A 13,928-nucleotide genomic window follows, 5' to 3' on the forward strand; every position below is an offset into this window, starting at 1 on the left:
TTTGTTTTCATTTTTAAAATAATCATTTTAAGCTTCCTGTGTTCATAGAACATTAAAACTAAGCTAACTTCTGAGGTGAAGGACCTCTAGCTGGATGAAATACCAGGTGGTTCACACTTGCAGCTTATCAGAGTCCTAAACGCACTGCTTACCAGTGATTTACTCAGCTACTCTACAGCGTGCCTTCCTGACTACATCTAATATAAAATTCTTCACATATTACAATTGTTTGGCATAGAAATAATGTAACATCTGGCATTAGTGTCCTTTATTGTATTAAATTAGAGTCTGTGTGTGAGTTATATGAGCTGCCTTGACCCTTATAAAGTCTAACAGTTACCTGTCACATCATGGCCATTAAATTTTCTTTGATCAGTGTGATGTCACACACATTATATTATTCAAATATTTGCCCTATTCTCCATTTTCCCACCTTTATTTAGTCATCAGCATTGCTAATAGTTTTGTATGAATTTCTAGCTTTTAATGTGAACTGTAGTTTACTGAATTTGCTTAGTAGGGAAACTCATGTTTAAAATCCAATATTTGTAAAATAACCAAATACTAAAATTAAAACATAGAAAATCTAATTCTAGCTCAACACCATCATTTTTCAGAAGGAACAAAGTCAAGGACCTATTAAAAATTGAGTTCTTTTCATTCCTAACATTTAATTCTTGCTTTTTCTCCCTCCACCGCAATGGTGTGTTGGGTCGGGGAAAGGCAGGAATCTGTAGCTGGCACCTTCACTGGTGCTGACTTCCACACCTCAGTATTAGACATGAGCAGGCACATGGCATGTCTTAGCCGCCCCAGTGTTGAGCATGCACACAGATGATGGCAGCCGGCATTCAGACGGCCCCTGTACAGTGCACATCCTACAGGAAAGCACTTCCTAGGCAGAATAACATTTGACTTTTGCACAGGAATAGTTGTTTTTTGGTTACATTATACAATTTCACAGAAAGTGACCTAACAGTCTTTTTATGGTAATTAAAATGCCCACTTGAACTGATACATCAACCTCTCTCTCCCTGCCCACACCTGCTTAGGAAGTGGAAAAGCGGAGACGAGTAGAGGAAGCATACAAGAATGTGACGGAGGAACTTAAGAAGAAACCTCGCTTCGGAGGGCCAGACTATGAAGTATGGGCTAGATTGGAGTCCCATCTGTCACAGAAGCTACCTTTAACACTTTTCCAACCCTAAAATGGTCTTACATGTATAACTTGTTTCCAGGGTTAACTTAATTGGTGTGTGTGTGTGTGTGTGTGTGTGTGTGTGTGTGTGTGTGTGTGTGTGTGTGTGTAAATTGATTAATTCTTACCATCGACAAAGGTTTTAAAGGCCCAGGCGTTTTCAAGTTTTATTGAACTAAACATAGTTATTGGATTCCATGCCTATAATCCCAGCACCAGAGAGGCTCTAAGGCGCTCCTCCTTGTGGAGGGTCACCATGAGCCATAAACACTAGAGTAAGAGTCTGCCTTCAAAGTTCTTTTTGATTACTGATTTGCTATATGAAAGTTTTAAGCTTCCTTATAATGAGAATTTCTTTTGATAGACTTAGTAAATATTTATATTTAATGGTTTCTTCTAAATATATTAAGGCATTCTGAATATTTTACATGTTGTTTTAGGACAGTGTCTGTTGTAACCCAGGCTGGCCTCAAACTCCTGCTCTCCCTGCCTCTCCTCTGCTTCTTCAGTTCCAGAGATCCTCTGCCTCCAGGACTCCAGCTGTATGCCATCAGACCAGCCCATTTAACTATTTAAACACTGCGACAGAATATAGGAATCTATATTTTATTCCAGTGTCATTTGTTGAATGGTCTTTTTCTTTTAAAATTTAAAGATTTAATCATTGTACGTTTTTATGTGTAGGCCCGTTTTGACTATATACATTCATGTGCTCCACATGCCTGCCCAATGCCCATGACTTCTTAAGCGGTGCCCTGAGTTGGTTGTAAGCTGCAATGTATGGGCTTGGAGAACCGAACCTGGATCTTCTGTAAGATCAGCAAGTGCTCTCAAACACTGAGCCATCTCTCCAACCCCCATTTGTTGAGTATTCTTATTGCACCTATTTAAAGTACACCTTCAAAAAAAATAAAGTATACCTTCCTCTTTTTTTTTTCTTGATGAAAAGTAGTGAACAAGGTGTGGCAACCTGCAATCCCAGTACTCAGAAGTTAGTAGCAAGAAGATCAGGAGTTCAAGGCTGAGTTGAGCTACTTGAGACTCTAGCTCAAATAATCTTTTAAAATATATACACATAGCTTGTTTTTAAATTTCCTGTGAATTTTAATTCTAAACTATACAGTTCTTAGCAAAGGAGTAATTCTTTGGTGGACTGCTTACCTAGCATGTACTAGATCCCAAGTTCAAGTCTCAACATTACAAAAGCAAAACAAAATTAAGAAAAGGTAAAGTTCTCAAGTAAATCATTTATCTTTTCACTCTCCTCATTCCTTTTGAAATTCTAAGCTATCTGTCCTTGTCAGTTGTGTGTGCACGGGTGTGGTGCCAGAGGCTGACATCAGGGGTCCTCTATCAAGCTTATATTTTTACATCAAGTTTCTCACTGAACTTAGTGCTCACTATGCTGGCTAGACAGGCTGGCCAGCAAGGCCCAGGGACTGACCTGTCTCTGTCCCCTAATGCTGAGGATACAGACTTATGCCTCTGAGCTGGGCTTTTACACTGGGAATGCGAACCCAGGTTCCCGGGCACGCTTTATGCACTGACCTATCTTTCCAGGTGGATTTGGACAGTTCGGTAATCCCTGTGTAGACCTTTACCTTGAAACAGTGTTAGCCAGTTCACAGTAAATGTGCCTGACATGATGGTTGGAGTCTGTAATTCTAGTATTCAGGAAGCTGAGACAAGAGGTTGCTGCCAAGTGTGAGGCCACTGTGTGCAACAGAGTGAGTTTTAGGACAACGTAGAGAACAAATGAGACCCCGTTTCACAAAAAAAAAAACAAAAAAACAAAAAAAAAAAAAACCCAAAAGTATGGTGGATGAGGCAGTCGTGATTTTTCAGAGTGTGTGTTAGCATTGTGTAATACTATGCTTGTATACTTCGTCCACAAATGCTTGCTCAACAGATGTGTATTAGGTCAGTTTTCAGCTTTAGCTTTCTTTTCTCAGGTAATATCAAACTTGTCAGTGTTTTCTGTTTCTCTAAATAAATGGTTGCTTTTTGTTTCCTGTCTATTATCAGGAAGGTCCAAACAGTCTGATTAATGAGGAAGAGTTCTTTGATGCTGTTGAAGCTGCTCTTGACAGACAAGATAAAATAGAGGAACAGGTACATCTCCTCACATTCCAAAGACACATGTGTTCTAACACTACCTCGGCATGTGTTGCAGAATTGGAAAACTGATTGTAATCAAAATGTTAGCCATCATAAGTGTTAAAGATTCTTTGTAAATTGTGTCCTTTATATTTTCATTTCCAAACACAAAGACAGATGATTAGTCAGAAGGGGTGTGCATGGTTACCTTGGACTTAAATGGAAGCATTCTGCTCATTACTCTTGGGGCATTCAGCCTCAACCATGCTGATATCCAAAGGGTCTCTCTTATGTGTTTTCTCAAATGCCATTGAATTCACAGATCATAGCGGGTTTGGTTTGGCCCTCATACCACCCAGCATTGTTACTGTCTCATTTGTTGTTTTCCAGCCTCCCCCTTCAGTATCCCCTCAGTTTTACTTTGCTTACCCCATTGTAGTCATCACGGGAGTCTCAGAGTGTATGCCCAACTCCTTCGATGGAAAGTGACTCAGACGTTTTTAAATTTTTTAATTCTGATTTCAAGATTAATTTGATTCCTGGCTTCAATTCTATTACAATGTAGTTAGTGTACTTACCATTAGATGGGACCAAGGGGTGACTTTTGCTTTCTTACCTCTCCTTTAGGCTGTACTGTTGATGGTAGAAGTTGCCTCCTGGGACAAGTGTGACTAACCTGGATGTGGGGCATACATGTGCATTCATACTACAGATTGACTTCTGTTATGTCAGTCTGCTAGACTGAGTAGCCAGGAGTAACTCCTGAATAGTACATGACCTATCTGCTTCTCATATTTATATTTTAAGTCAATGATGAAAAGTTCTTACCTACTTATTTGTAAAGTTCATTGCTTGTTTTTGTCTTTACACACTGCATTAAGAGTGGGAACTTCCAATTCCCAATTAATCTGTGATTTTGATCTGTCAGTATGTCAAAGCTAGTGTGAGAATACTATAACAAAGTAAGCATGGTGGTCCTTAAGATCAAGCACGAGAGTACTTTTAGTGACTGTTTATTTGAATGTGTGAGAAGTCAGTTAAACTGAAGAAGCAGTGGGAAGTCAGGGGCCAGGATAGCATGAGTTAAATACTTAGATGAAGGCAGACTGTCTTCATGGAAAGGAGATAAACACACACACATGAAATGATCTTAGGAATCCAGAAGGGAAGCAAATAATGGTGCTGGTTCTGAGGATGTGAGTCTCTGGGCCAGAACTGCTGGTTCTAGGTGCAGCAGATTGAGATGATTTGACCAGAGTTTAGATAAAAGAAATTTAGCAGAAATAGTAACCTTGATGCATGAGAACTGATACTGTCCCAGTAGTGGGAACAATAGAAAAGAGGTTATCCCTAATCTAATGCGGTGTCTGTAGAAAGAAAGAGACTAATTTGGGATCTCTGATTAAGTGTCAAGATTGAGCAAAGCTGTGTCTGTAGATAGCTTCCTCATTCAGGTAGTTAGAGCTAACCTGCTTATGATAAAATGTTAGTTTCAGGCTATGGCAGCCATTTGTAGACTGCAAAGTCTACTTAGAAACATCTCATGTTGATCTATGTTTTCCCAGTCACAGAGTGAAAAGGTCAGGTTACACTGGCCTCCGTCATTGCCATCTGGAGATACCTTTTCTTCAGTTGGGACTCACAGATTCGTACAAAAGGTAAGCGGCGCACTTCACTAAAAGATTTCTCTTTGTTTGGGGGACTGTCCTGTAGGATAGATTTTTCTCTCCTCCTCACGAATTTAAGTAGTACGAGTTTTGTACTGTTATATTCCCTACTTGTAAATCATTTTATGAACGTAGGTTCTTTGTTTGTCTATTTAAGGTGAAGTGGAGGGGTGAGGAGAGGGAGTGGGTAGTGGGAAATAGTTTCTCTCTCTTCCTTCCATGAGGCTAAGTACTTTGTAGTCTTGGGAGTCTTCGTTCTCTCTGGAATGGGTCTGGAGCATGATATATAACAGTCAGCACTCGCTGCTGTGCCTGCTTATACAGTGCTTGTTTTCTCCTCTTTATCTTGTGTGTGCAAGTTGGTACTGAATGCTCTGTTGTGCCTTTGTTCTGACTCCTTGGTTTTTCTTTGTCTGTCTCTGGTAGCCCTATAGTCGCTCTCCCTCCATGTCTTCCATTGATCTAGTCAGTGCCTCTGACGATGTCCACAGATTCAGCTCCCAGGTACTGTATGAATATATAGAGTGGACTTGACTCGTTTTTGCTGCATTTCCGCTTGCTTGCCCAGTTCTAAGCCATTTATTGATCGGGCTACTTGTTTTGGTTTTGCATTTTAAAGTCACAGCATTGAGAAGGCTTTTCTTATCTACTAAATAGCTCTCCTTTGTCAGCCTTGCATGTGCCCTTTATTTTGTGTCCTCCACTAGGAGTAGCTTGAAATTTGATCTTAAGGAAAGTTGGAGAAAATTTTCAATTGAATTAAAATATATACAAATAACCTGGTTGTTCATTCATCATGTAATGGCTGTATTTCTTTAGCTTCAACAACCTTTATGGATTATAGAATATTCTCTTTCATAAAAGTGGATTTTAGCAGTCTCATTTTTCTCTAATTTTAAATGACTTCCAGTGATGTTCAGCAAAGAACTAATACTGTCTCATTACTGTTATGATACTAGATGTATTGAACAGGCTGTATTTTCTTTATTCAAATTACCTGTGGATGCTGTAGGGTAATATCCTTGGACACTGCTAAGACAGTAGAAGTTGGTCCTAAGTTTATTTCTCATCACTAGGGGGTTGGGAATGTAAGACAGTAAACTGAATGTGTGGGCTCTGCCCTTGAAATAAGATTAGTTTGGCAGAGAGAAAAGAATTTTTTAGTGTAGACGTTTTTTAAACACTTTTGTTTTTCTTGGTACTGGGGATTGAGCCCATAACTGTAACATGGTAAGCGTTCCCTGTGCCTCTCAGCTGCATTCCCAGTTCTGAAAAAGCTTGTTTGTTTTTTTAATTTTCAAATCTTTGCAATTCAGTTTTGTATTTTTACAGCGGTTGCATTTTTTTCGACCGTGTTATATTGCAAACCTGAACTTGTGGTTGTGGTTATTGGGTTTAAACCCTGGTTAATTTTGTGTGTGTCATCTGAGTCAGCTTTAGAGGCCAAGAGCGTATTAAGTGTTAAGCACAGACCCTTTACTGGAGTTTTAGCAGCATGACTGAGCTAGTCAAACGTAGTCACTGTCTTCCCTCTCTGTAGTCCAATAAAACCTATTAAAACAGACCTCAGTTGCATTACACATTCAAGTTAAATCTACATTCATTTTTAATGCAATAGAGGGAAAAAAAGACTTAGAAATGTGCATTTTCACAGCTTTTTGCCTTGAATATCTTTGAGAAAATATTTAGCAGTTCCTGATCATAAATCACCTATAACTATGCCTATTTTATTTATTATTTCTTTATTTTTGCATGCCTTTTTAAAAGTGTATATTCACATGAGGAACAAAAGCAGATTAATACTAGGGGACTTTGGTTTATTCTGCTAAACCCCGTTTTTAATTAAAACAGTAATTTTAGAGATGGTGAGACAGCACAGTTGCTGAAGTGCGTGTTTTACAAGTATGAGGCCTTTGTCCACTCTTCACATTCCACACACAAAGGCAGGTGTGGTGGCTTGCTCTTAGGAGTCCCCAGATTCATAGGGCTCACTGGCCAGCCCTTCTAGCCTACATGGCAAGGTCTAAAACAGTGAGAGACCCTGTCTCAAAAAAAGGTGGATAGAAACTAAGGCATAGTCTGTAAAGTTTGATCTCTGGCCTCTACAGCATATACACATGTATACTTATACACACAAGTAATGAAGAAAAGTAAAGTTATAGCCTAACTGAAACCCATTATTGTAAAAGTGTTGGTACAGTAGGCTCTAACGAGAGCACCTGAGGGGTTAGGGATTTAGCTCAGTGGTAGAGCGCTTGCTGCACAAGGCCCTGGGTTTGGTCCCCAGCTCCGGGGAAAAAAAAAAAAGAGAGCACCTGAGCTAAGAGCAAGGAGAAAGGAGGGTGCCCAAGCATCCGGTCTTCAGAACTCAAAGTGCAGCCTTACTACAGACCCACACAATCACTGAGAGCCTTTAAGGGTATTTAAGTGTACTGTTTTCTGTAAGATTTTCCTGAATTTTAGCTTACTTGTATAGACAACATTTTTTTTTTTTTTTTTTTTTTTTTTTTTTTTTTTTAGCTGGGGACCGAATCCAGGGCCTTGCGCTTGCTAGGCAAGCGCTCTACCACTGAGCTAAATCCCCAACCCCTAGACAACATTTTTAACTCGTGTATATGAAGTAAGAGAAGTTAATTTTGCTGGTAGAATTTTTTTGCAAACATATGGTGCTATATGATTAATCAGGTCCTGTTTCAACTTTTGATCATATACTTCTTTATATAACAAAAGAAGTAAAAGAAGAAAATAGTATTGAATTTTAAAAGTATTTGTCTTCGTGATTGTTGCTATTAGCAAATATGGGTTCTAGAAATTAAACTGTAGCTCACGTTCTCTAGTATCTTTAGAATAAAGAATTCCAAGTTCACAAGAGTACTGACTTTGAATCTTCATTTTGTAATTAATTGGGGAAAAAAGCCAGTACATGCATGAATACACTTGCATACACACATGCATGCACACATACTCCACACATAACCACACACACAGCAAGCATATGTTGACGAATACACACTTTAATAAGTATCTTTTTGCTACCAATGTAGATAATTCCAATAAACACTTTATATCCTTTTTAAAGATACACTTAATAGGTTCACTCCCCGTTGACATAGGTCTATACATATACACACACATATATGTAGGTGTGTATATTTGTGTGTGTATATGTATACATACATGTATATGTGTGTGTGTATATATATTTGAATGTGTGCACACTGCTGTTTGCCTACTCAACCTAATTTTGAACAGTTTCAGTTTTCTCATTATGGTTATTACAGTGAGGATCCTGGGAATGCTTTCCTTATCTACTTTGTATACTTACAGAAACGTTTGCTTCATTTGTATTCCTAGAAGTGACATTGTTGGGACAAAGGCCATGAAAATGTCTAAGTTATATTTATTCTAATTAAAAATTGCTCACCAGGAAAGTTGGGCCACTTTGTACTTCAGGCTAGTTTTGTTGTGGACGTTTTATTTGGTTTGCTGAAAACACAAACAGGTGAAGGAATTGGTTTTTTCTATACTGACTCTGAATACTTCAGCTCCTTCTTCCCAGTCTTAGAGGCTAAATGTGACCTACTTCTAGCTATCTGTATTTCTTTAGTAAACCAGTTATTAATGTCATTGGCTATTTTCTTTGGGGTAACAGTGCTGTTAATTTATCAACATTCTATTCAGCAAGGCCCTCTGTCATCTTCTGACTATATAACAATAAACAAAATGGTTTTCATCTGGCATGAGTAAGAAAAGATCAGAAGTATGTTTGACCCTTCTAGGTTTTTGTACCAGCAAAGGACAATTTTCTCTTGAAAATCGTCTAAACAGTCCCATAACTCCTAAAGAAATGGAAGCAGTCATTAAAAGTCTCCCAACCAAAAAAAGCCCAGGACCAGATGGGTTTAGTGGAGAATTCTATCAGGCCTTCATAGAAGACCTCATACCTATACTGTCCAAACTATTCCACAAAATAGAAGCAGAAGGAACACTACCCAATTCTTTCTATGAAGCCACAGTTATGCTTATACTGAAGCCACACAAAGACCAAACAAAGAAAGAGAACTTCAGACCAAAATTCCCTTATAAATAGCGATACAAAAATACTCAGTAAAATTCTCGAAAACTGAATCCAAGAACACATCAAAACGATCATCCATCATGATCAAGTAGGCTTCCAGGTATGCAGGAATGGTTCAATATATGGAAAATCATCAACATAATCCACTATATAAACAAATTTAAAGAAAAAAAACCACATGATCATCTTATTAGATGCTGAGAAAACATTTGACAAAATTCAGCACCCCTTCATGTTAAGTCCTGGAAAGATCAGGAATTCCAGCCCATACCTAAACATAGTAAAAGCCATATACAGCAAACCAGTAGCCAACATTAAACAAAATGGAGTGGAACTTGAAGCAATCCCACTAACATCAGGGACTGGACAGGGCTGCCCACTCTCTCCTACTTACTCAATATAGTTCTCGAAAATCTAGCCAGAGCAGTCAGACAACAAAAAGTCAAAAGGATACAGATTGGAAAGGAAGAAGTCAAAATATCACTATTTGCAAATGATATGATGCTATACCTAATGACCCCCAAAAATTCCTCCAGAGAACTCCTAAAGCTGATAAACAACTTCAGCAAAGTGGCTGGATATAAAATTAACTCAAACAAATCAGTAGCCTTCCTCTACTCAAAGGATAAACAGGCTGAGAAAGAAATTAGGGAAATGACACCCTTCACAATAGTCACAGATAATACAAAATACCTTGGTGTGACTCTAACCAAGCAAGTGAAAGATCTGTATGACAAGAACTTCAAGTCTCTGAAGAAAGGAGTTGAAGATCTCAGAAGATGGAAAGACCTCCCATGCTCATGTATTAGTAGGATCAATATTGTAAAATTAGCCATTTTGCCAAAAGCAATCTACAGATTCAAAGCAATCCCCATCAAAATTTCAACTCAATTCTTCATAGACTTAGAAAGAATTTGCAAATTCATCTGGAATAACAAAAAACCCGGGATAGCAAAAACTATCCTCAACAATAAAAGAACTTCTGGGGGGATCACAACCCTGACTTCCAGCTGTATTATAGAGCAATAGTGATAAAAACTGTATGGTATTGGTACAGAGACAGGCAGGTCTCTGGAATAGACTTGAAGACCCAGAAACAAACCCACACAACTATGGTCATTTGATCTTTGACAAAGGAGCTAAAACTATCCAATGGAAAAAAGACAGCATTTTCAACAAATGGTGCTGGTTCGACTGGAGGTCAGCATGTAGAAGAATGCAAATCAATCCATTTTTATTACCTTGTACAACGGTCAAGTCCAAGTGGATTACATAAAACCAGGTACACTAAAACTATTAAAAGAGAAAGTGGGAAAGAGCCTCGCACATGGGCACAGGGGAAAATTTCCTGAACAGAACACCAATGGCTTATGCTCTAAGATCATGAATCGACAAATATGACCTCATAAAATTGCAAAGCTTCTGTAAGACAAAGGACACTGTAATTAGGACAAAACAGCAACGAACAGATTGGGAAAAGATCTTTACCAATCCTACAACTGATAGAGGGCTAATATCCAAAATGTACAAAGAACTCAAGAACTTATACTCCATAGAGTCAAATAACCCTATTAAAATATATGGTACAGAGCTAAACAAAGAATTCTCAGATGAGGAATATCAAATGGCTGAGAAGCACCTAAAGAAATTTTCAACATCTTTAGTCATCAGGGAAATTCAAATCAAAACAACCCTGATATTCCACCTCACACCAGTCAGAATGGCTAAGATCAAAAACTCAAGTGACAACAGATGCTGGCAAGGATATGGAGAAAAGAGGAACACTCCTCCATTGTTGGTGGGATTGCAAGCTGGTACAACCATTCTGGAAATCAGTCTGGAGGTTCCTCAGAAAATTCAACATTGTACTACCTGAGGACCCAGCTATACCTCTCCTGAGCATATTCCCAAAAGATGCTCCAACATATAACAAAGACACATGCTCCACTATGTTCATAGCAGCCTTATTTATAATAGCCAGAAGCTGGAAAGAACCCAGATGCCCTTCAACAGAGTAATGGATACAGAAAATGTGGTACATTTACACAGTGGAGTACTACTCAGCTATCAAAAACAATGACTCCATGAAATTCATAGGCAAATGGATGGAACTAGAAAATATCATCCTGAGTGAGGTAACACAAACACAAAAATATACTCATGATATTGGTATGCACTCACTGATAAGTGGATATTAGCCCAATAGCTTGAATTACCCAAAGATACAATCCACAGACCACATGAAGCTCAACAAGAAGGACGACCAAAGTGCAGATGCTTCAGTCCTTCTTAGAAGGGGGAACGAAAAGTATTCATAGGAAATACAGAGACAAAGTTTGGAGCAGAGACTGGAGGAAAAGCCATCCAGAGACTGCCCCACCTGGGGATCCAGCCCATAGACTTACAGCCACCAAACCCAGTCACTGTTGTGGATGCCAAGAAGTGCATGCTAACCGGAGCCTGATATAGCTGTCTTCTGAGAGGCTCTGCCAGAGTATGAGGAATACAGAGGTGGATGCTCACAGCCAACCATTGAACTGAGAATGGGGTCCCTATTGGAGGAGTTAGAGAAAAGATTGAAGGAGCTGAAGGGGTTTGCAACCCCATGGAAGAACAACAATACCAACCAGCCAGAGCTCCCGCAGACTAAACCATTATCCAGAGAGTACGCATGGACAGACCCATATGTATGGGTCAGCATATGTAGCAGAGGTTGGCCTTGTTGGGCACCAATGGGAGGAGAAGCCCTTGTCCTGCCAAGGCTGGACACCCCCCCCCCCCAGTGTAGGGGAATGTCAGGGCAGGAAGGTGGGAAGAGGTAAGTGGATGGGTGGGGGAACACCTTCATAGAAAAAGGGGGATAGGGAGTATAGGATAGATGTTTTATGGACAGGAAACTAGGAAAGGGGTAACATTTTAAATGTAAATTAAAAAAACCAATAAAGAATTTCTGTCTTTAACTGCTTCAGAAAACTACAAATTTAGAAGTATTCTAATGTAACATTATATTGAATGATTTGGAAGTGAGATGGGAAGAAAAAAGGTTGGAGCCGGAGCAGTGCCCCTTCCTGCCCTACCCATATTTTATATCTACTTTTTCACAGTTCATTGGTAGGGTTTGATGGTGGGTAAGATTTGGTGCCCACTCTAGGCAAACAGAATAAAGTGTGTGGCTGAAATTATACTTACCTAGTTAACTTGGGGGCCAGTGAGATGAGATGGCTCAGCCAAACAAGCCTGACAACCAGTGCTGCCACGAGCTGTCCTCTGACTCCCAGTTATTCCCCTTACACACACACACACACACACACCGTGCAATAAAAGAACTTGATGTGTTTGAGGGTGAGGAGGCGTGATAGCATTTATTACTAATCACAATATTTCCTGAAATGTCAGTTCAATCCTGATAAAATGGCTTTGACTTTCCATCAAACTTAATTATCTCTAGGTCTCCATATACATGCATAGTAAACTGGACAGATTGTTAAGTTAGATCTGACGTCTTGGTGCCTCAGGCACAGCTTTTTTTTTTTTTTTTTTTTTTTTTTCCTTTTCTTTTCTTTTTTTCAGAGCTGGGGGCTGAACCCAGGGCCTTGTGGTTGCTAAGCAAGTGCTCTACCGCTGAGCCAAATCCCCAACCCCACAGGCACAGCTTTTATAGTCATATTGGCTACTTTGTATTTTGCTGCAGTGAGCATGGAACATGGTTTAGTGAAAGTTTACTTGCAGCGTATGTTCTTAACTCCTGTGTCATTACTTTAAGGGGGACACAGTGAAGAAGGTTCTGTAAGAATAGCTGTGAGACTTGTTTCTTGCTCTTGCTCTCTCTTTGCTCTCTTCTCTTCCCTGCTCTTCCCCCTTTATCCCTGTCCCTTCCCATTCCTCCCTCCCTCCCACATGCCCATGGCCAGCCTTCTTTCCTCTCCTTTTCCCTTCTCTCATTAAACCTCTCCATGTAGTAAAAAAAAAAAAAAAAAAAAAAGACTTGTTTCTTTGTTGGATTTTTCAAGCCCTCTTTAGCCAAAATAAAACGAGTTTAAACTGTCTGTAGACAATAGTTAACTTTGATTTAAGTGCCATTCTTTTTGAAATTTTCGTTATAGCAATACCATTTTTAAAATTTATCTAGAGAGAGTCAGTTTAATTTCTGTATATTGTGCTCCTCCCTCGCAGATTATATGTGTTAAGCATGAGTTCCTTTGTAGAAAAATGCAAATTAAAATATTTACAAGCATTTGTAATACCTACTTCAGAAATAATCTATGGAAAGCCCAGAACTACTTGCATGCAATATGACAAAAGAGCATTAAACTGAACTCTTTGTCTTTACCTCAGTAGCATGTGTATGTGCCGCTCCTTCACGTGTACTTCTAGGAAGTAGGCTTTCCTTATGCCTCTAAACCCATGGTAAACACACACCTGAGTTCTTAACTCCCGATTTCTCACCCCAAGTCAATATTTTTCAAATCTAAACATTTCTAAGATTTGAAACCTCAAGAAAAGTGAAGTGTTCCTCTAGTGACAGGCCAGTGAATCCAGGCAACACGGGGTAGCTTTCTTTTCTGTACTTAGTGGGAATCATGTGCCTTCTGTGTATTTGTGATTTGGAATTCTGCATTAGCCACACTGACCCACACAAAGCTGAGTTCAGAGTTCAGAATCACATGGCTTTCTCTAGTCAGCACCTAGAGTTGTCTTTCTGTTTTTGCTTTTTTCTAATTAAAGTTTTGTACAATTTTAGAATATATCACTGGCAAGATGGATTGGTTAATTAATACTAAGGCTTACAACTAAAAGGACAAACTTATAGAATGTACTGTTAAATAAATTATTAAGTTCCTCAACTCTAAAGTCTATGGTCACTCACATTGTCTTAAGAATTATTAGT

The 13,928-nt window shown here is 39.0% G+C and overlaps 1 protein-coding gene across 2 annotated transcripts in view; it reads left to right on the forward strand.

Annotated features, from left to right (window-relative positions):
* Nucleotides 1-13,928, forward strand: part of Cert1 (ceramide transporter 1) — a 104,533-nt gene that overhangs the window by 76,636 nt on the left and 13,969 nt on the right. The window contains exons 8-11 of one of the 2 annotated variants that reach the window (NM_001108935.1): nt 1,053-1,145; nt 3,224-3,310; nt 4,861-4,953; nt 5,389-5,466. In NM_001108935.1, the coding sequence (NP_001102405.1) occupies nt 1,053-1,145; nt 3,224-3,310; nt 4,861-4,953; nt 5,389-5,466 (351 nt within the window). The remainder of the gene's footprint in view (nt 1-1,052; nt 1,146-3,223; nt 3,311-4,860; nt 4,954-5,388; nt 5,467-13,928) is intronic. The other variant, XM_006231827.5, reaches the window with a different exon arrangement.

The sequence above is a fragment of the Rattus norvegicus genome, chromosome 2, assembly GCF_036323735.1.
Source record: "Rattus norvegicus strain BN/NHsdMcwi chromosome 2, GRCr8, whole genome shotgun sequence".
In the NCBI taxonomy this organism is placed as follows: Eukaryota; Metazoa; Chordata; class Mammalia; order Rodentia; family Muridae; genus Rattus; species Rattus norvegicus.